General features: G+C 58.0%; 1 protein-coding gene across 1 annotated transcript in view; it reads right to left on the bottom strand.

The window, feature by feature from the left end:
- Positions 1-4,261: 4,261 nt before the first annotated feature.
- LOC140403875 (polymerase delta-interacting protein 3-like) overlaps positions 4,262-27,240 on the bottom strand; it is a 79,836-nt gene continuing 56,857 nt past the window's right edge. Inside the window, exons 8-9 of the mRNA XM_072492089.1 lie at positions 10,187-10,253; positions 4,262-9,034 (exon numbers count right to left, since the gene is read on the bottom strand). Of these exons, the coding sequence (XP_072348190.1) occupies positions 8,863-9,034; positions 10,187-10,253 (239 nt within the window). The 3' untranslated portion in view covers positions 4,262-8,862. The remainder of the gene's footprint in view (positions 9,035-10,186; positions 10,254-27,240) is intronic.

Below are 27,240 nucleotides of genomic sequence, written 5' to 3'. Positions count from 1 at the left end.
ACATTTGCTGCAGTCGGCAGCTTTATTCCTCACTAACAACCGCTCAGTCAATTTCTATCATCCACAAACTTCTTAGTCATGTCCCCCTTCATTTAAGTCAAAATCATTGATAATACACCACAAAAAGCAAGGGATACATTACTGAGTCACTCAAAACACCCCTGGAAACAACTTCCCAGTCACAAAAACACTTGCCACCATTTCACTTTGCTTTATGCACAATTGAGCTAATTTTGGATTCAACTTTCCAATTCCCATTGAATCCGATGCGCTCATATTTATCTGACCAACTTGTTCCGTGAGAGCTTGTTAAAAGGCTTGCTGAAATCCCGACCATATCGAATGCACTCGCTATCCTCGTCAACCCTCTCTCGGTATTTCCTCAAAAGATTCACTGGCCAAACGTGCCGTCTCCATAACAAATGCACACTGGCTGACCTTGATTAATCTGTGCTCTTAATGACTATACTGTCCATCCAAATATAAAGCACCATTGTCAAGGTGAGGTGATTAGCACAACACCTGAGAATTGGGAAAAGGTGGTCACGGCCTTGGCTATTTCCTCCTTTGATTCGCTTTTCAGCCTGGGCTACATTTCATCTGGGCCTGGCAATTGATCCACTTTCAGAGACGCTAAACCCCTTGATATTTTCTCCCACCATGTTTATCGCATCCTGCTGCAAAACTGCAGTATCTGCATCATCCTCTCTCTATTGTGAAGACAGGTGCAGAGTATTCCTGAAGAACCAAGCTCACAGCTTCTATTTCCACACTCATCGGTCTCTAATCGGTTGCACCCTTTCCTTAGTTATCCTCTTGCTCGAAATGTTTTTATAAAACATCTTTGGGTTTTCCTCGATTTTACTTGCCAATGTTTTCATACCCACGCGTCGATGTCCTAATTTCTTCTTTAATTTCACTCCTGCCCTTCTGTACTCCAGCCTTCCTACAGCATTGAGTTCTCCATATCCGACCGCTCTCTGTATCTGGCATTAAGTTCACATTTTGTACTAAACAACTCTACGTTCAAAGGCATTCAGGGATCTAGACTGCGGAATCCCACCCTTTTTTTCCATAAAGAAACTTACTTGCTCGGATTCCTATCTCCTCATTGAATACCTCTAATGATCTGATGCCAGTTACCCTCAAGTAACTTATTCCAGTTCATCCCCACTTAGTAAAATTGGTCTTTTCTCAGGGCAGCACGGTGGTGCAGTGGTTAGCACTGCTGCCTCACGGCGCCGAGGACCCGGGTTCGATCCCGGCCCCAGGGCTCTGTCCATGTGGAGTTTGCACCTTCTCCCCGTGTCTGTGCGGGTCTCACCCCTACAGCCCAAAAGATATGCAGGGTAGGTGGATTGGCCACGCTAAAATTACCCCTTAAAACAAAAGTAAAATTGGTCTTTTCCCAATTTAAAACTTCGTCTTTGTCTAGCTTTTCTCTTTAAATTTAAATTGAATCTTTCCAATTAAGGGGCAATTTACCGTGGCCAATCCACCTACCTTGCACATCTTTGGGTTGTGGGGGTGAGACTCACGCAGACATGGGGAGAATGTGCAAACTCCACATGGACAGTGACCCGGGTCCTCAGCGCCGTGAGGCAGCAGTGTTAACCACTGCGCCACCATGCTGCCCTAGTCTTGGTCTATCATTATCCTTTTCTGTAAATGTGCTTAATCTAACCAAATTATATTTAGGGCTGTGCCCAAACTTTCAATCTCAGTTTGGTTGGGGAAGGGGAGAAAAGGTATATTCTGCAGCAGGTTGCATGGACTCCAAAGGCTGCTGACTCAGAATCTGGCTGCCCCGGAGCGATGTTACGTTGGGAGCGGCCTTAATTGATTCAGAGTGGGACTTGGTGCTCCCATCTGGGAGAAAGTCCTGCCCTGGAGAACTGCCAGCCAATCTAATTGGCCAGCAGCACTAGGCTAGGTCGTTGATGGGCTACAGCCAGTTCACAAGGAAGAAGTCATGAAGCTCAGGCTCAGAGGTAAACCCGGAATGTTGGACAAGCCTGGCTGGGAGACTCCAGTGAGGAAGGTGGGGGAAGCTGTGTTGAGAGAGGCCCGGGAGGAAAGAATTCTAATTTTGTTGGGGTAAAGAGGTGCCTCTGATGGCACTGGGGAGCTCCTTTCTTGCCTGACAATAGCCCATGCAGCGGGAGCCGCCAGGCTGCCCACCTGGGTAAAATAACAGCAAACGCCCGGAAACAACCATTAATTGGCCACTTTAAGGGCCTCAATAGGTTTAAGACAGGTGGGTTGCCCAATCATATGTGAGACAAGTAGGGGATAGGTGGAGGCCATCTACTTTATTCATTAGCACCGCCCCCCCCCCCCAAATATAGAATCCCTACAGTGCAGGCCTTCGGCCCATCGAGTCTGCACTCAATACTATCCCCGTAGCCTTAGTTACCCTGCACATCTTTGGACACTAAGGGGCAATTTAGCATGTGCAATCCACCTAACCTGCACACCCGGAGGAAACCCACGCAGACACGAGGAGAATGTGCAAACTCCACAGTCACCAGAGGTCAGAATTGAGCCCGAATCCCTGGCACTGTGAGGCAGCTGTGCTAACCACTGTGCCACCCCAGATATGTAAAATCCAGCCCGTAGTCTGCGGTCAAGTGTTCGTGAGTCAACGTGAAATCCTTAGGAGTCTCTGAACAATGTGAGGAAAATCACAGAATTAGCAGCAGCTTCCCTGCAGCATGGATACAAAATGTCATCGAATCCCTAGTGCTGAAGGAGGCCATTTGGCGCATCGAACCTGCACCGGCCCTCTGAAAGAGTACTCCACTCAAGCTCTCTCCCCCACACTATCCCATTAACCTCTCAATCTAACCTACACATCTTTTGGAACACTAAGGGGCAATGTTATCATGGCCAATCCACCTAACCTGCACATCTTTGGACTGTGGGCGGAAACCGGAGCACCCGGAGGAAACCCACGTAGACACTGGGAGGACGTGCAAACTCCACACAGTGACCTCAGGCTGGAATTGAACCCGGGTCTCTGGTGCTGTGAGGCAGCAGTGCTAACCACTGTCAGATAGAATTGTAGCAATCATGTGGGAGTCGCTTCAGCCCCCTCCGCCCTGAGGGCCATAGGCTGCTCTCTCCATTTTATTTTGATAGACAACTGACTGGTGGTGATTTAACACATTGGACAAAGTTCAGCCGGCACGGAAATTGAACCTGTCGCTGTTGGCAACGCTCTGCATCACGAACCAGCCAACTGGGTTAACCACAATTACATAAGGCACACATTTAAAAAAAAAAAATGGATGGTCACATCAGCAGAGTAGGAACTGAGGTGGGAGTGGTACAGCTCCACACTCGTCTCTTTTAGCAAGTGGTTGAAAGGAGCTGTCAGTCCCATTAGACTGGGGTGGATTCTTGGAAACATATCACCTTCCCTTCAGTCACTGGGTCAGAATCCTGCAACTCCTCCCTGAACAGCACTTTGGGTGCACGGATCGCAGCGGTTCAGGAAAGTGGCTCAGCCATCACCGTCTCAGGGGCGATTAGGAATGGGCAATAAATCCTGGGCCTTTCCAGAGACTCACATCCACGAATGAACATATATATTTTTTAAAAGAGCCGTGGCCCTCAACTTCACACAATGGAAATGTTCAAAATCACAAGGGATTTTGATACAGTAAATATGGAGAAACTATTTTCGCTGGCAGGAGTGGTAACCTGAGGACCCCGATTTAAAATAATTAACCAAATGCCCCCCCCCCCCCACGGGGATTTTTTGTTCTTGTAATGCAGCTAACATGGCAGCCAATTTACACACCAGCTCCCACAAACAGCAATGAACAGATAATCTGTTTTTTTTGTGTGTTGGCTGTGCCCCAGCTGATGTTGGGAGAGCTGAGGACGGGGGCTGTAACTGACCTCAGTATTACTGGGTCTGGATTGGCCTGCACACAGCACAGGAGGATCGGAATGGGCTGCGGCTTGCCATTGGGCAGAGAGCTCCCAAACAATAGACCACTTCCAAGATTGGGATGGGGGTAATAAAATCCTTGACTATCACTGAAGGTTGGGTTTAAGTCAATGAGATCAAGTTGCAAATATCCTAAATATTGGTTAGTATTTGTGAGCTGCTGCTGTCAAGGCGAAGAGCTGAATTGGTTGAGCATGATGGGTGAATAGCCTCTGTACTATAAGATTGTATACTGTGGGATAAGGAAATTCCCATTTACTGTGCATTTGTTGAATCTTTTAAGAAAAAGACAGAGACGACTAGTTATTTTTCTGTACAATGTCTATTTAGGCTGTATTGCAAATGAGGAACAGAATCCATAGTATAAGATAAACCTATTTACACATCCTGTCCAATCAGACACAGTCCATGTTTTGTGCACAAAGCACACTTGGTTTAAAACAGTCAAACTCCCAACATGGAAAAATCTGCTCAAAATGGTCACCTTCTGAGCACAACACGGCTCCATAAAACTGGCGATGGCATGGCCACATACAGAACTGTGCTCTGGGGTTACTGGAGAATCAACTCTACCAATATGCATCCACCAGGCTCCCATTACTCTGCATTCAGTCTGTATCAGACTACACCCGGATGGAGCCTGTCACAGGCTATAACCCAGCCCCCATAATTACCTGAAGCCAGAGACAATGTACCAGTCCTGACTTAGCACACATTCAGAACCAGTGTGCCTTTGTACAGACTAGTCTGCCTCTGTTGCTCAGATGTCGGAGGGTAATTCAGGAGGGGAGAGCACATTTAATAAGCAGATACTCAGCTCAAATCTCCCTCTATAACCTGGGTCACTATCTTAAGGGTGTTAACAATATTCACTTCATATATTTCTGGGTTCAACATGTAGCCACAGCAAACCTGGGGGTCTATTTTGTGAAAAATATATTCATTTAAAACTAATTTAGTCCCTCAAATGCAACATTTCCGCTGTGACGACTCAGGGAGTTTCCCCTACAAACCCGAGGAATTAGTTGGAATGGGATTACTGTGGCAGGCGGGACAAACCCAGTGTAAATCCGACCCCACACTCGCCCTTTAGAAATATGATGTCCCACAAAGGAAGAACTTGTATTTATATTGAGCCTTTCACAGCGTGAGGGACTGCCCGAAGTGCTTTATAGCCAATGAAGCACTGTTTGACCTGTGGTCACGTGCAATGTAGTTGCCAACTTTGAACGCCGCAAACAGCAACGTGATGATGATGGTGTGGACTAAGTCCTGGCTAGGACGTGAGGGAGAACTCGCCTGCTGTTAGAAATAGCGCCATGGGATCTTTCACACCCATCGGATAGCAAATGGGCTTTGGCTTAACAGTTTATTAAGCAGTGCAGCACTGCCTCACCATTGGCTCAGAATGTGAGGCCTAAACTGTGCAAGACATTAACAGTATGAGAAGTCCCAGATGACCATAGGCTGCATCACTAGATATCAGGCGAGGGTGAGAAGGCGGGGGCCTTCATTAATAACCTCAGCCGGTACGGGAATTGAACCCACACTGTTGTTGACCTCGCTCTGCATCACAAACCAGCTGTCCAGCCAATCGAGCAATACAGGCCCCCAAACGTTATCAGTACACAATAACCCATGAGGTTCCCAGCTTCCAGGCAGTTGTTCTCTAGCACGTTCCTCCCCGCCACAGGCTAGAATGATACTGGAGGGGGCTGGGAGTCCGACAGCAATAAACATAGGGTAACCTGTCCCTTTATCCCATGTAGCAGCTGGCACTGGGGTTGAGTTCAATCTTGGTGGACAATCTCCCAGTGGCAAACTGCCCAGATAGCAATGTTACCATACATTTCCTCCTCTTGCATTTAATGTTTTTTTGATAAAGATAAAATGGATTTTTGAGAAAAGCCACTAATAAACTGGAGGAATTTTTGTAACCGAGTCTGAAATTGTATCCTCGCACTGATCCATTCTCCGCCCCAATGAACCAAACAACATGGTGTATCAGGGGTCTGTCTCCCACTGCTTCACCGTGTAACTTACCGCATTATACACCAGACATTATTTCAGCATCTCGCTACTGCTATCAGTCACATGATAAGGTATAACATTTTCTAGGGTCACTATGTGGTCATTAAATAGCTGTCCCTGGGGCACTGCACGAGCTTGTAGTCTCCCCGAACATGGCTCCCCTAAAGACTGTGCCACTCTGGGACCCTGCTCCCAGCCTGGGCTGTATTAACCTGGCAACTTACACAATTCAAATCTCAAATCGGGAAAGATTCACCAACACACATGCACTGCAAAAATACACCCATTGACGTAAAAAAAAAAGACAATGCTGTTTAAAGCTCAACTCTATTGTAATTCTCTAACTGGTCATCTGATTGCCCTCAATCTGACCGTCAGATTTAAAACTATAAACATTTATAAACTCCCCACCCTCTGTGGGGGATCAGCTTGGCTGTGAAGCCTGAGGTCAGCCGTGATTGTACTGAATGGCGGAGCAGGCTTTGTGGACCCTGTGCTCCTCTCCTGCTCCGATTTCTTATGTTCTTCTGGCCCCAGTAGTCGAGCAGCCTGTCAACACTGGGCTCACTCAAGAGGTGGATGTCCCTAGGCAGCAGGTAGGAATCAACATCCTGGACAGGCAGGACTACAGGACAAAATCCTCAAATCGTAAACACTGGGCTCTAAAGTGATTTGCTTACACAAAGTGTGAGCCCGTTACCCGGCAGAGGGATCTACTCATTCGCCCATCCAGACAGAGATCTACTTGGCCTCCTACCAAATGAGGTGATATACTCGCCAGTCTATCTAAATGCAAGATAATCTACTCAACCTCCCCCACAGAGGTGACATTGTCTAATGGATCGCGAGGGACCACTGACCCATCCAAACACATTACAATCCACTAACCACACCCAGACAGTGCCACCTACCGACCCACCCAAAGGGATCTACTTACACTTCCAGAGGGAGCTACCCTCACTTCCAAACTGAGAACACTACACACCTCGCTTTTTGACAATCTACATACAAGTGGCCTTTTGCTATAAGACAGTCGTGTAATGAAATGGTTTTCCCATTGAAATACCCGCCCCTGTGGAATATCCCTCGTTCCTTCCCCCCCTCTCTAAGATCATGACACTGACTAGGACCAGAGCGAGGTTAAAGAATTCATCACCGGGCAGCACGGTGGCACAGTGGTTAGCCCTGCTGCCTCACGGCGAGCGAGAGCCCAGGTTCGATCCCGGCTCTGGGTCACTGTCCGTGTGGAGTTTGCACATTCTCCCCGTGTCTGTGTGGGTCTCATCCCCACAACCCAAAGATGTGCAGGGTAGGTGGATTGGCCACGCTAAATTGCCCCTTAATTGGAAAAAATGAAATGGGTACTCTAAATTAAAAAAAAAAAAGAATTCATCACCGACAATTATCAAATGTGTTCTTCACAGTAAGCAGACGGAGGAAGCCCTTTCCCAGAGCCGCAGATTGAGTGACGGGTCCCAGTTCTTATGTTCAGTGCTGGGTAGCTGACGAATCCTTCGCCCGGCTGTCGCTCAGGCGGGCAGGCATTAGAGTGAGGAGCTCTCAGGGACAAAAACAAAACTGACCGCATTCAGCCTCCCACTCTGGAGGTACAGAATGCGGTTAATTTTCAGGGGTTCCCACTGTGGGTCATGGACAGACCAATGGCACTCGGATTGCCCTTTGCAGCGGATGAGCTGACTACACCCAATTGGTGGAGGTGGAAGAGCCCCGTGCACCCACTATCTTGGGGGGAGTTTCGAACAACCCACTGCACTGAGCTTCCTTCCTGGTAGGGGCATGGAACTGCCCAATACCCCCACTATTGGGGGTGGGAACAGTCCACTGTACCTGAGGCCTGGGGATTTGCAGAATCAAATCTTTAACAAAACTCTGGACATGCTGTGTGTGTCTGAAGGTCTCTGGAATCGTAATAAGTGGGAGCCGTAGAGGTGATTTCTGAGACACGGCCATCTCACGATGCAGAGATTCAATACCCGCTGGCCAGCAGCATGACGGGAAGAGTGCAGCGATTTCCCAGGCTGTGGGGCGGGGGGGAGAGGCAGGCGCTTTTGGAGGGAGGGAGGGAGAAGGATTCTTCGCCTGAGGAGAAATGATCTGTCGAGGCACTGACGTCAACTCGCAGCATTGTCAGAGCGCGGTCCTGGAAAGGGCAAATTACTTACACTGCCAGCAAGTTCCCCGCAACCTCAGCCCATCACTCAACACTGAGCTGTCAGGAAGACAACCTGGGAAACCCCGGGAAAACACGGCGAGTCTGTCAGGAATACAAACAGGGAATGTAGCTCATTGTCGAAAGGCTTGCTGTGCTGATCTAACCTGCCCACTGTGCCTCATCCCCTTGGTCAGACCATTTAAGGCAGTTTGAGGAAGGTGTGAGGAGGCTAAAGGGGAGATACACATGACTCAACCTTTATCACGGTGGGGAGGAGGGTTCACGGCAGAAACTGGGCAGGGGCTGGGGAAGGGGCAGCAGCTGACAATACTGCATCTGTCAGTCACAAACAATTTCCCACAGGACCCAGCCACGGTGAGGGGAGACAGGAGCAGCATCCCGACTGACTGCATTTCCCTCAGTCGACAATTGCAGTGTTGCTCAAGTATTGAGGAATGCACTTTGTGGAGCAGGCGGATCGAAACGCTGCCATGTCTGAGGGGGGGGGGGGGGGATCGCGAGACTCTTGCCCACCGTGAATCGCCAGCTCAAAAAAGCTTCAGCTAGAAGGGACTAAAACACAAACGAGTTGGGAAACGCTTTTTTTTTTTTTACAGAACTGTGTTAAAGAAAAGAATTGAGTGGACACACAGAGGGCCCGAGCAGTGGTTGATGCTGAGGCGGACATCGCTGGAGCAGGTTAGAGTTTAATCTTGAAAGCGGTGGGCTGGGCTGATGTCGAGGGGCCCGAGGATTTGAAAAGCGCCTTCAGGACGGTCTCCGGGTCGACTTCTGCTGGTGGCTGATTGGACGGGCGGGGCTTGGCCCTGGGGATCTCGGATTTCTTCACCACCGGAGTGTCACTCAATCTCCTGCAAGAAACGTCAGAGGCGATCAGTGATCAACACTCCTCCACCCTGTCCTCCTGAGCAGAGCTCCCCATAGACCCCCACCCAGCCCCCCTCAGCAGGCACTCCCTCCCTCCCCCACCCTGCCCCCTCTCAGCAGGCACTCCCTCCCTCCCCCACCTTGCCCCCTCTCAGCAGGCACTCCCTCCCTCACCCACCCAGACCCCTCAGCAGGCACTCCCTCCCTCCCCCACCCTGTCCCCTCTCAGCAGGCACTCCCTCCCTCACCCACCCTGCCCCTCTCAGCATCCACTCCCCCCTCCCTCCCTCCTCCACCCTGTCCCCTCTCAGCAGGCACTCCCTCCCTCACCCACCCAGACCCCTCAGCAGGCACTCCCTCCCTCACCCACCCTGCCCCTCTCAGCATCCACTCCCCCCTCCCTCCCTCACCCACCCTGTCCCACTCAGCAGGCACTCCCTCCCTCCCCCACCCTGTCCCCCTCAGCAGGCACTCCCTCCCTCCCCCACCTTGCCCCCTCTCAGCAGGCACTCCCTCCCTCACCCACCCAGACCCCTCAGCAGGCACTCCCTCCCTCCCCCACCCTGTCCCCTCTCAGCAGGCACTCCCTCCCTCACCCACCCTGCCCCTCTCAGCATCCACTCCCCCCTCCCTCCCTCCTCCACCCTGTCCCCTCTCAGCAGGCACTCCCTCCCTCACCCACCCAGACCCCTCAGCAGGCACTCCCTCCCTCACCCACCCTGCCCCTCTCAGCATCCACTCCCCCCTCCCTCCCTCACCCACCCTGTCCCACTCAGCAGGCACTCCCTCCCTCCCCCACCCAGTGCCCCTCAGCAGGCACTCCCTCCCTCCCCCACCCAGTGCCCCTCAGCAGGCACTCCCTCCCTCCCCCACCCTGTCCCCCTCAGCAGGCACTCCCTCCCTCCCTCCCCCCCCCCCCCCCCTGTCCCCCTCAGCAGGCACTTCCTCCCTCCCCCACCCTGCTCCCCTCAGCAGGCACTCCCTCCCTCCCGACCCCCTGCCGGCCTCAGCAGTACAGCCCAGGGCAGTACAGCCACCCACAGCGGGGACAGCGCCGCGGGGAGAACACAGGGTCCTGCCGGCTGTGGGAATGGTTCAGCACTAACACCAAATTAGCATTTCTGCTGTCAACTTACAACAGGATTGGCTGCTCGGAGGTGATGACATTTCCATTCACATGAAGGTTACATTTCATTGGCTGGCCTATGGAGGGAAAGAAAGAGGATTTGCTGTGAATTTTCAGAACTTTCCAGTCGTCACTGAAGACAGCATCATACAGTCCATCAGACAGCCCCAACACAGCCCCCGCCCCAACACAGCCCCCGCCCCAACACAGCCCCCGCCCCAACACAGCCCCCGCCCCAACACAGCCCCCGCCCCAACACAGCCCCCGCCCCAACACAGCCCCCGCCCCGACACAGCCCCCGCCCCGACACAGCCCCCGCCCCGACACAGCCCCCGCCCCGACACAGCCCCCGCCCCGACACAGCCCCCGCCCCGACACAGCCCCCGCCCCAACACAGCCCCCGCCCCAACACAGCCCCCGAGCCCCCGCCCCAACACAGCCCCCGCCCCAACACAGCCCCCGAGCCCCCGCCCCAACACAGCCCCCGCCCCAACACAGCCCCCGAGCCCCCGCCCCGACACAGCCCCCGCCCCGACACAGCCCCCGCCCCGACACAGCCCCCGCCCCGACACAGCCCCCGCCCCGACACAGCCCCCGCCCCGACACAGCCCCCGCCCCGACACAGCCCCCGCCCCGACACAGCCCCCGCCCCGACACAGCCCCCGCCCCGACACAGCCCCCGCCCCGACACAGCCCCCGCCCCGACACAGCCCCCGCCCCGACACAGCCCCCGCCCCGACACAGCCCCCGCCCCGACACAGCCCCCGCCCCGACACAGCCCCCGCCCCGACACAGCCCCCGCCCCGACACAGCCCCCGCCCCGACACAGCCCCCGCCCCGACACAGCCCCCGCCCCGACACAGCCCCCGCCCCGACACAGCCCCCGCCCCGACACAGCCCCCGCCCCGACACAGCCCCCGCCCCGACACAGCCCCCGCCCCGACACAGCCCCCGCCCCGACACAGCCCCCGCCCCGACACAGCCCCCGCCCCGACACAGCCCCCGCCCCGACACAGCCCCCGAGCCCCCGCCCCGACACAGCCCCCGCCCCGACACAGCCCCCGCCCCGACACAGCCCCCGCCCCGACACAGCCCCCGCCCCGACACAGCCCCCGCCCCGACACAGCCCCCGCCCCGACACAGCCCCCGCCCCGACACAGCCCCCGCCCCGACACAGCCCCCGCCCCGACACAGCCCCCGCCCCGACACAGCCCCCGCCCCGACACAGCCCCCGCCCCGACACAGCCCCCGCCCCGACACAGCCCCCGCCCCGACACAGCCCCCGCCCCGACACAGCCCCCGCCCCGACACAGCCCCCGCCCCGACACAGCCCCCGCCCCGACACAGCCCCCGCCCCGACACAGCCCCCGCCCCGACACAGCCCCCGCCCCGACACAGCCCCCGCCCCGACACAGCCCCCGCCCCGACACAGCCCCCGCCCCGACACAGCCCCCGCCCCGACACAGCCCCCGCCCCGACACAGCCCCCGCCCCGACACAGCCCCCGCCCCGACACAGCCCCCGCCCCGACACAGCCCCCGCCCCGACACAGCCCCCGCCCCGACACAGCCCCCGCCCCGACACAGCCCCCGCCCCAACACAGCCCCCGCCCCAACACAGCCCCCGCCCCAACACAGCCCCCGCCCCAACACAGCCCCCGCCCCAACACAGCCCCCGCCCCAACACAGCCCCCGCCCCAACACAGCCCCCGCCCCAACACAGCCCCCGCCCCAACACAGCCCCCGCCCCAACACAGCCCCCGCCCCAACACAGCCCCCGCCCCAACACAGCCCCCGCCCCAACACAGCCCCCGCCCCAACACAGCCCCCGCCCCAACACAGCCCCCGCCCCAACACAGCCCCCGCCCCAACACAGTCCCGGAGCCCCCTCCCCAACACAGTCCCAGAGCCCCCTCCCCAACACAGTCCCGGAGCCCCCTCCCCAACAGAGTCCCGGAGCCCCCGCCCCAACACAGCCCCCGAGCCAACAGAGTCCCGGAGCCCCCGCCCCAACACAGCCCCCGAGCCCCCGCCCCAACAGAGTCCCGGAGCCCCCGCCCCAACACAGTCCCGGAGCCCCCGCCCCAACACAGTCCCGGAGCCCCCTCCCCAACACAGTCCCGGAGCCCCCTCCCCAACACAGTCCCGGAGCCCCCTCCCCAACACAGCCCCCGCCCCAACACAGCCCCCGCCCCAACACAGCCCCCGCCCCAACACAGCCCCCGCCCCAACACAGCCCCCGCCCCAACACAGCCCCCGCCCCAACACAGCCCCCGCCCCAACACAGCCCCCGCCCCAACACAGCCCCCGCCCCAACACAGCCCCCGAGCCCCCGCCCCAACACAGCCCCCGAGCCCCCGCCCCAACACAGCCCCGAGCCCCCTCCCCAACACAGCCCCCGAGCCCCCGCCCCAACACAGCCCCCGAGCCCCCGCCCCAACACAGCCCCCGAGCCCCCGCCCCAACACAGCCCCCGAGCCCCCGCCCCAACACAGCCCCCGAGCCCCCGCCCCAACACAGTCCCGGAGCCCCCGCCCCAACACAGCCCCCGAGCCCCCGCCCCAACACAGTCCCGGAGCCCCCGCCCCAACACAGTCCCGGAGCCCCCGCCCCAACACAGTCCCGGAGCCCCCGCCCCAACACAGCCCCGGAGCCCCCGCCCCAACACAGCCCCCGCCCCAACACAGCCCCCGAGCCCCCGCCCCAACAGAGTCCCGGAGCCCCCGCCCCAACACAGTCCCCGAGCCCCCGCCCCAACACAGTCCCCGAGCCCCCGCCCCAACACAGTCCCCGAGCCCCCGCCCCAACACAGTCCCGGAGCCCCCTCCCCAACACAGTCCCGGAGCCCCCGCCCCAACACAGTCCCGGAGCCCCCGCCCCAACACAGTCCCGGAGCCCCCGCCCCAACACAGTCCCGGAGCCCCCGCCCCAACACAGCCCCGGAGCCCCCGCCCCAACACAGCCCCCGAGCCCCCTCCCCAACAGAGTCCCGGAGCCCCCGCCCCAACACAGTCCCGGAGCCCCCGCCCCAACACAGTCCCGGAGCCCCCGCCCCAACACAGTCCCGGAGCCCCCGCCCCAACACAGTCCCGGAGCCCCCTCCCCAACACAGTCCCGGAGCCCCCGCCCCAACACAGTCCCGGAGCCCCCGCCCCAACACAGTCCCGGAGCCCCCGCCCCAACACAGTCCCGGAGCCCCCGCCCCAACACAGTCCCGGAGCCCCCGCCCCAACACAGTCCCGGAGCCCCCGCCCCAACACAGTCCCGGAGCCCCCGCCCCAACACAGTCCCGGAGCCCCCGCCTCAACACAGTCCCCGAGTCCCCGCCCCAACACAGTCCCGGAGCCCCCTCCCCAACACAGTCCCGGAGCCCCCTCCCCAACACAGTCCCGGAGCCCCCGCCCCAACACAGCCCCCGAGCCCCCGCCCCAACACAGTCCCCGAGTCCCCCGCCCCAACACAGCCCCCGAGTCCCCCGCCCCAACACAGCCCCCGAGCCCCCGCCCCAACACAGTCCCGGAGCCCCCGCCCCAACACAGCCCCCGAGCCCCCGCCCCAACACAGCCCCCGAGCCCCCGCCCCAACAGAGTCCCGGAGCCCCCGCCCCAACAGAGTCCCGGAGCCCCCTCCCCAACACAGTCCCGGAGCCCCCGCCCCAACACAGTCCCCGAGCCCCCTCCCCAACACAGTCCCGGAGCCCCCGCCCCAACACAGCCCCCGAGCCCCCGCCCCAACACAGCCCCCGAGCCCCCTCCCCAACACAGCCCCCGAGCCCCCTCCCCAACACAGCCCCCGAGCCCCCGCCCCAACACAGCCCCCGAGCCCCCGCCCCAACAGAGTCCCGGAGCCCCCTCCCCAACACAGTCCCGGAGCCCCCGCCCCAACACAGCCCCCGAGCCCCCGCCCCAACACAGTCCCGGAGCCCCCTCCCCAACACAGTCCCGGAGCCCCCGCCCCAACAGAGTCCCGGAGCCCCCGCCCCAACACAGTCCCGGAGCCCCCGCCCCAACACAGTCCCGGAGCCCCCGCCCCAACACAGTCCCCGAGCCCCCTCCCCAACACAGTCCCGGAGCCCCCGCCCCAACACAGCCCCCGAGCCCCCGCCCCAACACAGCCCCCGAGCCCCCTCCCCAACACAGTCCCGGAGCCCCCGCCCCAACACAGCCCCCGAGCCCCCTCCCCAACACAGCCCCCGAGCCCCCGCCCCAACACAGCCCCCGAGCCCCCGCCCCAACACAGCCCCCGAGCCCCCTCCCCAACACAGCCCCCGAGCCCCCTCCCCAACACAGTCCCGGAGCCCCCGCCCCAACACAGCCCCCGAGCCCCCTCCCCAACAGAGTCCCGGAGCCCCCGCCCCAACAGAGTCCCGGAGCCCCCGCCCCAACACAGTCCCGGAGCCCCCGCCCCAACAGAGTCCCGGAGCCCCCTCCCCAACAGAGTCCCGGAGCCCCCGCCCCAACAGAGTCCCGGAGCCCCCGCCCCAACAGAGTCCCGGAGCCCCCGCCCCAACAGAGTCCCGGAGCCCCCTCCCCAACACAGCCCCCGAGCCCCCGCCCCAACACAGCCCCCGAGCCCCCTCCCCAACACAGCCCCCGAGCCCCCGCCCCAACACAGTCCCGGAGCCCCCGCCCCAACACAGTCCCGGAGCCCCCGCCCCAACACAGTCCCGGAGCCCCCGCCCCAACACAGTCCCGGAGCCCCCGCCCCAACACAGTCCCGGAGCCCCCTCCCCAACACAGTCCCGGAGCCCCCGCCCCAACACAGTCCCGGAGCCCCCTCCCCAACACAGTCCCGGAGCCCCCGCCCCAACAGAGTCCCGGAGCCCCCTCCCCAACACAGCCCCCGAGCCCCCTCCCCAACACAGTCCCGGAGCCCCCTCCCCAACACAGTCCCGGAGCCCCCGCCCCAACACAGTCCCGGAGCCCCCTCCCCAACACAGTCCCGGAGCCCCCTCCCCAACAGAGTCCCCGAGCCCCCTCCCCAACACAGTCCCGGAGCCCCCTCCCCAACACAGTCCCGGAGCCCCCGCCCCAACACAGTCCCGGAGCCCCCTCCCCAACACAGTCCCGGAGCCCCCGCCCCAACACAGTCCCGGAGCCCCCTCCCCAACACAGTCCCGGAGCCCCCGCCCCAACAGAGTCCCGGAGCCCCCTCCCCAACACAGCCCCCGAGCCCCCTCCCCAACACAGTCCCGGAGCCCCCGCCCCAACACAGTCCCGGAGCCCCCTCCCCAACACAGTCCCGGAGCCCCCTCCCCAACAGAGTCCCGGAGCCCCCTCCCCAACAGAGTCCCGGAGCCCCCTCCCCAACAGAGTCCCGGAGCCCCCGCCCCAACAGAGTCCCGGAGCCCCCGCCCCAACAGAGTCCCGGAGCCCCCTCCCCAACACAGTCCCGGAGCCCCCGCCCCAACACAGTCCCGGAGCCCCCTCCCCAACACAGTCCCCGAGTCCCCCGCCCCAACAGAGTCCCGGAGCCCCCGCCCCAACAGAGTCCCGGAGCCCCCTCCCCAACACAGTCCCGGAGCCCCCTCCCCAACACAGTCCCGGAGCCCCCTCCCCAACACAGTCCCGGAGCCCCCGCCCCAACACAGTCCCGGAGCCCCCTCCCCAACACAGTCCCGGAGCCCCCGCCCCAACAGAGTCCCGGAGCCCCCTCCCCAACACAGTCCCGGAGCCCCCTCCCCAACACAGTCCCGGAGCCCCCTCCCCAACACAGTCCCGGAGCCCCCTCCCCAACAGAGTCCCGGAGCCCCCGCCCCAACAGAGTCCCGGAGCCCCCTCCCCAACACAGTCCCGGAGCCCCCTCCCCAACACAGTCCCGGAGCCCCCTCCCCAACAGAGTCCCGGAGCCCCCTCCCCAACAGAGTCCCGGAGCCCCCTCCCCAACAGAGTCCCGGAGCCCCCTCCCCAACAGAGTCCCAGAGCCCCCTCCCCAACACAGTCCCCGAGTCCCCCGCCCCAACAGAGTCCCGGAGCCCCCTCCCCAACACAGTCCCCGAGTCCCCCGCCCCAACACAGTCCCCGAGTCCCCCGCCCCAACAGAGTCCCGGAGCCCCCTCCCCAACACAGTCCCCGAGTCCCCCGCCCCAACAGAGTCCCGGAGCCCCCTCCCCAACACAGTCCCCGAGTCCCCCGCCCCAACAGAGTCCCTGAGCCCCCTCCCCAACACAGTCCCCGAGTCCCCCGCCCCAACACAGTCCCCGAGTCCCCCGCCCCAACAGAGTCCCTGAGCCCCCGCCCCAACACAGTCCCGGAGCCCCCTCCCCAACACAGTCCCGGAGCCCCCGCCCCAACAGAGTCCCGGAGCCCCCTCCCCAACACAGTCCCGGAGCCCCCTCCCCAACACAGTCCCGGAGCCCCCTCCCCAACACAGTCCCGGAGCCCCCTCCCCAACAGAGTCCCGGAGCCCCCGCCCCAACAGAGTCCCGGAGCCCCCTCCCCAACACAGTCCCGGAGCCCCCTCCCCAACACAGTCCCGGAGCCCCCTCCCCAACAGAGTCCCGGAGCCCCCTCCCCAACAGAGTCCCGGAGCCCCCTCCCCAACAGAGTCCCGGAGCCCCCTCCCCAACAGAGTCCCAGAGCCCCCTCCCCAACACAGTCCCCGAGTCCCCCGCCCCAACAGAGTCCCGGAGCCCCCTCCCCAACACAGTCCCCGAGTCCCCCGCCCCAACACAGTCCCCGAGTCCCCCGCCCCAACAGAGTCCCGGAGCCCCCTCCCCAACACAGTCCCCGAGTCCCCCGCCCCAACAGAGTCCCGGAGCCCCCTCCCCAACACAGTCCCCGAGTCCCCCGCCCCAACAGAGTCCCTGAGCCCCCTCCCCAACACAGTCCCCGAGTCCCCCGCCCCAACACAGTCCCCGAGTCCCCCGCCCCAACAGAGTCCCTGAGCCCCCTCCCCAACACAGTCCCCGAGTCCCCCGCCCCAACACAGCCCCCGAGTCCCCCGCCCCAACACAGCCCCCGAGCCCCCTCCCCAACTCAGTCCCTGAGTCCCCCTCCCCAACACAGCCCCCGAGCCCCCTCCCCAACACAGCCCCCGAGCCCCCTCCCCAACAGAGTCCCCGTGCCCCCTCCCCAACACAGTCCCAGAGCCCCCTCCCCAACACAGTCCCCGAGCCCCATCCCCAACACAGTCACCGAGCCCCCTCCCAACACAATCCCCGAGCCCGCTCCCCAACACAATCCCCGAACCCCCTCCCCAACTCAGTCCCTGAGTCCCCTCCCCAACACAGCCCCCGAGCCCCCTCCCCAACACAGCCCCCGAGCCCCCTCCCCAACAGAGTCCCCGAGCCCCCTCCCCAACACAGCCCCCGAGCCCCCTCCCCAACACAGTCCCCGAGCCCCCTCCCCAACACAGTCCCCGAGTCCCCCGCCCCAACACAGCCCCCGAGCCCCCTCCCCAACTCAGTCCCTGAGTCCCCCTCCCCAACACAGCCCCCGAGCCCCCTCCCCAACACAGCCCCCGAGCCCCCTCCCCAACAGAGTCCCAGAGCCCCCTCCCCAACACAGTCCCAGAGCCCCCTCCCCAACACAGTCCCCGGTCCCCCTCCCCAACACAGTCCCCGAGTCCCCCTCCTCAACAGTCCCCCTCCTCAACACATTCCCCGAGTCCCCCTCCCCAACACAGTCCCCGAGTCCCCCTCCTCAACACAGTCCCCGAGTCCCCCTCCTCAACACAATCCCCGAGTCCCCTCCCCAACACAGTCCCCGAGCCCCCTCCCAAACACAGTCCCCGAGTCCCCCTCCTCAACACAATCCCCGAGTCCCCCTCCCCAACACTGTCCCCGAGTCCCCCTCCTCAACACAATCCCCGAGTCCCCCTCCCCAACACAGTCCCCGAGCCCCCTCTCCAACATAGTCCCCGAGCCCCCTCCCCAATACAATCCCCGATCCCCCTCCCCAACACAATCCCCGATCCCCCTCCCCAACACAGTCCCCGAGCCCCCACCCCAACACAGTCCCCGAGCCCCCACCCCAACACAGTCCCTGAGCGCCCCCTCCTCAACACAGTCCCCGAGTCCCCCTCCCCAACACAGTCCCCGAGCCCCCTCCCCAACAAAATCCTCGAGTCAACCTCGCCAACACAGTCCTCGAGACCCCTCCCCAACACAGTCCCCGAGCCGCCTCCCCAACACAGTCCCGGAGCCCCCTCCCCAACACAGTCCCCGAGCCTCCTCCCCAACACAATCCCCGAGCCCCCTCTCCAACACAATCCCCGAGCCCCCTCTCCAACACAATCCCCGAGCCCCCTCTCCAACACAATCCCCGAGCCCCCTCTCCAACACAGTCCCCGTGCCCCCTCCCCAACACAGACTCGGAGCCTCCTCCCCAGCTCTCACACTCTGTGCAGCATTAATGTAATTTCCTCCGTCTCTGATTGCTGTGTCACCAGGGTATCATTCTTTGGCAATAATGTTGTCAAAAAGCATTCCCATAATGAAGATTTGAGAGACAAAATTAACAATGTGGCTTATGGCCTGAGAAAGGGAACTGAGAGACACGGGACAGTGTACAGATATCTCCCTGAGAGAGAGGGGACTGAGAGACACCAGTCAGTGTACAGATGTCTCCCTGAGAGAGGGGACTGAGAGACACCAGTCAGTGTACAGATATCTCCCTGAGAGAGGGGACTGAGAGACACCAGTCAGTGTACAGATATCTCCCTCAGAGAGAGAGGGGACTGAGAGACACCAGTCAGTGTACGGATATCTCCCTGAGAGAGAGAGGGGACTGAGAGACACCAGTCAGTGTACGGATATCTCCCTGAGAGAGAGAGAGGACTGAGAGACTCCAGTCAGTGTACGGATATCTCCCTGAGAGAGAGAGGGGACTGAGAGACACCAGTCAGTGCACAGATATCTCCCTGAGAGAGGGGACTGAGAGACACCAGTCAGTGTACAGATATCTCCCTGAGAGAGGGGACTGAGAGACACCAGTCAGTGTACAGATATCTCCCTCAGAGAGAGAGGGGGCTGAGAGACTCCAGTCAGTGTACAGATATCTCCCTGAGAGAGAGAGGACTGAGAGACACCAGTCAGTGTACAGATATCTCCCTGAGAGAGGGGACTGAGAGACACCAGTCAGTGTACAGATATCTCCCTGAGAGAGAGAGGACTGAGAGACACCAGTCAGTGTACAGATATCTCCCTGAGAGAGGGGACTGAGAGACACCAGTCAGTGTACAGATATCTCCCTCAGAGAGAGGGGACTGAGAGACTCCAGTCAGTGTACAGATATCTCCCTGAGAGAGAGGGGACTGAGAGACACCAGTCAGTGTACAGATATCTCCCTGAGAGAGGGGACTGAGAGACACCAGTCAATGTACAGATATCTCCCTGACAGAGAGAGGGGGGACTGAGAGACACCAGTCAATGTACAGATATCTCCCTGACAGAGAGAGGACTGAGAGACACCAGTCAGTGTACAGATATCTCCCTCAGAGAGAGAGAGGGGACTGAGAGACACCAGTCAGTGTACAGATATCTCCCTCAGAGAGAGAGGGGACTGAGAGACTCCAGTCAGTGTACAGATATCTCCCTGAGAGAGAGGGGACTGAGAGACACCAGTCAGTGTACAGATATCTCCCTACAGGTCAGTGTACATATATCACGTTGAGAGAGGGGACTGAGAGATGGGCGGCACGGTAGCACAGTGGACAGCACTGTTGTTTCACAGCACCAGGGTCCCAGGTTCGATTCCTGGCTTGGGTCACTGTCTGTGAGGAGTCTGCACGTTCTCCCCGTGTCTGCGTGGGTTTCCTCCGGGTGCCCCGGTTTCCTCCCACAACTACCGAAAGACGCGTTAGGTAATTTTGTTCGGTAATTTTGACATTCTGAATTCTCCCTCAGTGTACCCGAACAAGTGCCAGAATGTGGCGTCTAGGGGCTCTTCACAGTAACTTCATTGCAGTGTTAATGTAACCCTACTTGATAACAAAGATTATTATTACCAGTCAGTGTACAGATATCTCCCTGATAGAGAGAGGGGACTGAGAGACACCAGTGAGTGTACAGATATCTCCCGGAGAGAGGGGGGACTGAGAGATACCAGTCAGTGTACAGATATCTCCCGGAGAGAGAGGGGGGTCTGAGAGACACCAGTCAGTGTACAGATATCTCCCTGAGAGAGAGGGGACTGAGAGACACCAGTCAGTGTACAGATATCTCCCCGAGAGAGGGGACTGAGAGACACCAGTCAGTGTACAGATATCTCCCTGAGAGAGAGAGGACTGAGAGACACCAGTCAGTATACAGATATCTCCCTGAGAGAGAGAGGACTGAGTGACACCAGTCAGTGTACAGATATCTCCCTGAGAGAGGGGGGACTGAGAGACACCAGTGAGTGTACAGATATCTCCCTGAGAGAGGACTGAGAGACACCAGTCAGTGTACAGATATCTCCCTGAGAGAGAGAGGAGACTGAGAGACACCAGTCAGTGTACAGATATCTCCCTGAGAGAGGGGATTCAGACACCAGTCAGTGTACATATATCTCCCTGACAGAGAGAGGACTGAGAGACAACAGTCAGTGTACAGATATCTCCCTGAGAGAGGGGATTGAGTGACACCAGTCAGTGTACAGATATCTCCCTGAGAGAGGGGATTGAGTGACACCAGTCAGTGTACGGATATCTCCCTGAGAGAGAGGGGACTGAGAGACACCAGCCAGTGTACAGATATCTCCCTGAGAGAGAGGGGACTGAGGGACACCAGTCAGTGTACAGATATCTCCCTGAGAGAGAGAGGACTGAGAGACACCAGTCAGTATACAGATATCTCCCTGAGAGAGAGAGGACTGAGAGATACCAGTTAGTGTACAGATATCTCCCTGAGAGAGGGGACTGAGAGACACCAGTCAGTGTACAGATATCTCCCTGACAGAGAGAGGACTGAGAGACACTAGTCAGTGTACAGATATCTCCCTCAGAGAGAGAGAGGGGACTGAGAGACACCAGTCAGTGTACAGATATCTCCCTCAGAGAGAGAGGGGACTGAGAGACTCCAGTCAGTGTACAGATATCTCCCTGAGAGAGAGGGGACTGAGAGACACCAGTCAGTGTACAGATATCTCCCTACAGGTCAGTGTACATATATCACGTTGAGAGAGGGGACTGAGAGATGGGCGGCACGGTAGCACAGTGGACAGCACTGTTGTTTCACAGCACCAGGGTCCCAGGTTCGATTCCTGGCTTGGGTCACTGTCTGTGAGGAGTCTGCACGTTCTCCCCGTGTCTGCGTGGGTTTCCTCCGGGTGCCCCGGTTTCCTCCCACAACTACCGAAAGACGCGTTAGGTAATTTTGTTCGGTAATTTTGACATTCTGAATTCTCCCTCAGTGTACCCGAACAAGTGCCAGAATGTGGCGTCTAGGGGCTCTTCACAGTAACTTCATTGCAGTGTTAATGTAACCCTACTTGATAATAAAGATTATTATTATTATTACCAGTCAGTGTACAGATATCTCCCTGATAGAGAGAGGGGACTGAGAGACACCAGTGAGTGTACAGATATCTCCCGGAGAGAGGGGGGACTGAGAGATACCAGTCAGTGTACAAATATCTCCCGGAGAGAGGGGGGACTGAGAGATACCAGTCAGTGTACAGATATCTCCCGGAGAGAGAGAGGGGGGTCTGAGAGACACCAGTCAGTGTACAGATATCTCCCTGAGAGAGAGGGGACTGAGAGACACCAGTCAGTGTACAGATATCTCCCCGAGAGAGGGGACTGAGAGACACCAGTCAGTGTACAGATATCTCCCTGAGAGAGAGAGGACTGAGAGACACCAGTCAGTATACAGATATCTCCCTGAGAGAGAGAGGACTGAGTGACACCAGTCAGTGTACAGATATCTCCCTGAGAGAGGGGGGACTGAGAGACACCAGTGAGTGTACAGATATCTCCCTGAGAGAGGACTGAGAGACACCAGTCAGTGTACAGATATCTCCCTGAGAGAGAGAGGAGACTGAGAGACACCAGTCAGTGTACAGATATCTCCCTGAGAGAGGGGATTGAGACACCAGTCAGTGTACATATATCTCCCTGACAGAGAGAGGACTGAGAGACAACAGTCAGTGTACAGATATCTCCCTGAGAGAGGGGATTGAGTGACACCAGTCAGTGTACAGATATCTCCCTGAGAGAGGGGATTGAGTGACACCAGTCAGTGTACGGATATCTCCCTGAGAGAGAGGGGACTGAGAGACACCAGCCAGTGTACAGATATCTCCCTGAGAGAGAGGGGACTGAGGGACACCAGTCAGTGTACAGATATCTCCCTGAGAGAGAGGGGACTGAGAGACACCAGTCAGTGTACAGATATCTCCCAGAGAGAGAGAGGACTGAGAGACACCAGTCAGTATACAGATATCTCCCTGAGAGAGAGAGGACTGGGAGATACCAGTTAGTGTACAGATATCTCCCTGAGAGAGAGGGGACTGAGAAACACCAGTGAGTGTACAGATATCTCCCTGAGAGAGAGAGGACTGAGAGACACCAGTGAGTGTACAGATATCTCCCTGAGAGAGAGAGAGAGGAGACTGAGAGACACCAGTCAGTGTACAGATATCTCCCGGAGAGAGAGAGGGGGGACTGAGAGACACCAGTCAGTGTACAGATATCTCCCTGAGAGAGGGGATTGAGACACCAGTCAGTGTACATATATCTCCCTGACAGAGAGAGGACTGAGAGACAACAGTCAGTGTACAGATATCTCCCTGAGAGAGAGAGGAGACTGAGAGACACCAGTCAGTGTACAGATATTTCCCTGAAACAGAGAGGATCCGTGAGACACCAGTCAGTGTACAGATATCTCCCCGAGAGAGAGAGGAGACTGAGAGACAACAGTCAGTGTACAGATATCTCCCTGAGAGAGAGGGGACTGAGAAACACCAGTCAGTGTACAGATATCTCCCTGAGAGAGAGGAGACTGAGAGACACCAGTCAGTGTACAGATGTCTCCCTGAGAGAGGGGATTGAGTGACACCAGTCAGTGTACGGATATCTCCCTGAGAGAGAGGGGACTGAGAGACACCAGTCAGTGTACAGATAACTCCCTGAGAGAGAGCGGGGAGACTGAGAGACACCAGTCAGTGTACAGATATCTCCCTGAGAGAGAGAGGACTGAGAGACACCAGTCAGTGTACGGATATCTCCCTGAGAGAGAGGGGATTGAGAGACACCAGACAGTGTACAGATATCTCCCTGAGAGAGAGGGGATTGAGAGACACCAGTCAGTGTACTGATATCTCCCTGAGAGAGAGAGGATTGAGAGACACCAGTCAGTGTACAGATATCTCCCTGAGAGAGAGAGAGAGGATTGAGAGACACCATTCAGTGTACAGATATCTCCCTGAGAGAGGGGACTGAGAGACACCAGTCAGTGAAAATGAAATGAAAATAGCTTATTGTCACAAGTAGGCTTCAAATGAAGTTACTGTGAAAAGCCCCCAGTCGTCACATTCCGGCGCCTGTTCGGGGAGGCTGTTGCGGGAATTGAACCGTGCTGCTAGCCTGCCTTGGTGTGCTTTCAAAGCCAGCGATTTAGCCCTGTGCTAAATAGCCCCGGAAATAGTGTACGGATATCTCCCTGAGAGAGGATCCGTGAGACACCAGTCAGTGTACAGATATCTCCCTGAGAGAGAGAGAGGACTGAGAGACACCATTCAGTGTACAGATATATCACTGAGAGAGAGGGGACTGAGAGACACCAGTCAGTGTACAGATATCTCCCTGAGAGAGGACTGAGAGACACCAGTCAGTGTACAGATATCTCACTGAGAGAGAGGGGACTGAGAGACACCAGTCAATGTACAGATATCTCCCTGAGAGACGGGATTGAGGGACACCAGTCAGTGTACAGATATCTCCCTGAGAGAGAGAGGACTGAGAGACACCAGTCAGCGTGCGGATATCTCCCTGAGAGAGAGGGGATTGAGAGACACCAGACAGTGTACAGATATCTCCCTGAGAGAGGGGATTGAGGGACACCAGTCAGTGTACAGATATCTCCCTGAGAGAGAGAGGACTGAGAGACACCAGTCAGCGTGCGGATATCTCCCTGAGAGAGAGGGGACTGAGAGACACCAGTCAGTGTACAGATATCTCCCTGAGAGAGGGGATTGAGGGACACCAGTCAGTGTACAGATATCTCCCTGAGAGAGAGAGGACTGAGAGACACCAGTCAGCGTGCGGATATCTCCCTGAGAGAGAGGGGATTGAGAGACACCAGACAGTGTACAGATATCTCCCTGAGAGAGGGGACTGAGAGACACCAGTCAGTGTACAGATATCTTCCTGAGAGAGGACTGAGAGACACCAGTCAGTGTACAGATATCTCACTGAGAGAGAGGGGACTGAGAGACACCAGTCAGTGTACAGATATCTCCCTGAGAGAGAGGGGATTGAGACACCAGTCAGTGTACAGATATCTCCCTGAGAGAGAGAGGACTGAGAGACACTAGTCAGTGTACAGATATCTCACTGGGAGAGAGGGGACTGAGAGACACCAGTCAGTGTACAGATATCTCCCTGAGAGAGGGGATTGAGGGACACCAGTCAGTGTACAGATATCTCCCTGAGAGAGAGAGGACTGAGAGACACCAGTCAGCGTGCGGATATCTCCCTGAGAGAGAGGGGATTGAGAGACACCAGACAGTGTACAGATATCTCCCTGAGAGAGGGGATTGAGGGACACCAGTCAGTGTACAGATATCTCCCTGAGAGAGAGAGGACTGAGAGACACCAGTCAGTGTGCGGATATCTCCCTGAGAGAGAGGGGATTGAGAGACACCAGACAGTGTACAGATATCTCCCTGAGATAGGGGATTGAGAGACACCAGACAGTGTACAGATATCTCCCTGAGAGAGAGGGGATTGAGAGACACCAGTCAGTGTACAGATATCTCCCTGGGAGAGGATCTATGAGACACCAGTCAGTGTACAGATATCTCCCTGAGAGGACTGAAAGACACCATTCAGTGTACAGATATCTCACTGAGAGAGAGGGGACAGAGACACACCAGTGAGTGTACAGATAGTGAGTGTACAGATATCTCTCTGAGAGAGACGAGACTGAGAGACACCAGTCAGTGTGCAGATACCTCTGAGAGAGATGGGACTAGGAGACACCAGTCAGTGTACAGATATCTCCCCGAGAGAGAGGATCTGTGAGACACCAGTCAGTGTGCAGATATCTCCCTGAGAGAGAGAGAGAGGATTGAGAGACACCATTCAGTGTACAGATATCTCCCTGAGAGAGGGGACTGAGAGACACCAGTCAGTGAAAATGAAATGAAAATAGCTTATTGTCACAAGTAGGCTTCAAATGAAGTTACTGTGAAAAGCCCCCAGTCGTCACATTCCGGCGCCTGTTCGGGGAGGCTGTTGCGGGAATTGAACCGTGCTGCTAGCCTGCCTTGGTGTGCTTTCAAAGCCAGCGATTTAGCCCTGTGCTAAATAGCCCCGGAAATAGTGTACGGATATCTCCCTGAGAGAGGATCCGTGAGACACCAGTCAGTGTACAGATATCTCCCTGAGAGAGAGAGAGGACTGAGAGACACCATTCAGTGTACAGATATATCACTGAGAGAGAGGGGACTGAGAGACACCAGTCAGTGTACAGATATCTCCCTGAGAGAGGACTGAGAGACACCAGTCAGTGTACAGATATCTCACTGAGAGAGAGGGGACTGAGAGACACCAGTCAATGTACAGATATCTCCCTGAGAGACGGGATTGAGGGACACCAGTCAGTGTACAGATATCTCCCTGAGAGAGAGAGGACTGAGAGACACCAGTCAGCGTGCGGATATCTCCCTGAGAGAGAGGGGATTGAGAGACACCAGACAGTGTACAGATATCTCCCTGAGAGAGGGGATTGAGGGACACCAGTCAGTGTACAGATATCTCCCTGAGAGAGAGAGGACTGAGAGACACCAGTCAGCGTGCGGATATCTCCCTGAGAGAGAGGGGACTGAGAGACACCAGTCAGTGTACAGATATCTCCCTGAGAGAGGGGATTGAGGGACACCAGTCAGTGTACAGATATCTCCCTGAGAGAGAGAGGACTGAGAGACACCAGTCAGCGTGCGGATATCTCCCTGAGAGAGAGGGGATTGAGAGACACCAGACAGTGTACAGATATCTCCCTGAGAGAGGGGACTGAGAGACACCAGTCAGTGTACAGATATCTTCCTGAGAGAGGACTGAGAGACACCAGTCAGTGTACAGATATCTCACTGAGAGAGAGGGGACTGAGAGACACCAGTCAGTGTACAGATATCTCCCTGAGAGAGAGGGGATTGAGACACCAGTCAGTGTACAGATATCTCCCTGAGAGAGAGAGGACTGAGAGACACTAGTCAGTGTACAGATATCTCACTGGGAGAGAGGGGACTGAGAGACACCAGTCAGTGTACAGATATCTCCCTGAGAGAGGGGATTGAGGGACACCAGTCAGTGTACAGATATCTCCCTGAGAGAGAGAGGACTGAGAGACACCAGTCAGCGTGCGGATATCTCCCTGAGAGAGAGGGGATTGAGAGACACCAGACAGTGTACAGATATCTCCCTGAGAGAGGGGATTGAGGGACACCAGTCAGTGTACAGATATCTCCCTGAGAGAGAGAGGACTGAGAGACACCAGTCAGTGTGCGGATATCTCCCTGAGAGAGAGGGGATTGAGAGACACCAGACAGTGTACAGATATCTCCCTGAGATAGGGGATTGAGAGACACCAGACAGTGTACAGATATCTCCCTGAGAGAGAGGGGATTGAGAGACACCAGTCAGTGTACAGATATCTCCCTGGGAGAGGATCTATGAGACACCAGTCAGTGTACAGATATCTCCCTGAGAGGACTGAAAGACACCATTCAGTGTACAGATATCTCACTGAGAGAGAGGGGACAGAGACACACCAGTGAGTGTACAGATAGTGAGTGTACAGATATCTCTCTGAGAGAGACGAGACTGAGAGACACCAGTCAGTGTGCAGATACCTCTGAGAGAGATGGGACTAGGAGACACCAGTCAGTGTACAGATATCTCCCCGAGAGAGAGGATCTGTGAGA

Source organism: Scyliorhinus torazame, chromosome 29 (assembly GCF_047496885.1).
Source record: "Scyliorhinus torazame isolate Kashiwa2021f chromosome 29, sScyTor2.1, whole genome shotgun sequence".
NCBI classification, from domain to species: Eukaryota; Metazoa; Chordata; class Chondrichthyes; order Carcharhiniformes; family Scyliorhinidae; genus Scyliorhinus; species Scyliorhinus torazame.
Note: the sequence above shows the minus strand (reverse complement) of the source record. Positions and strands in the feature narration are given on the sequence as shown.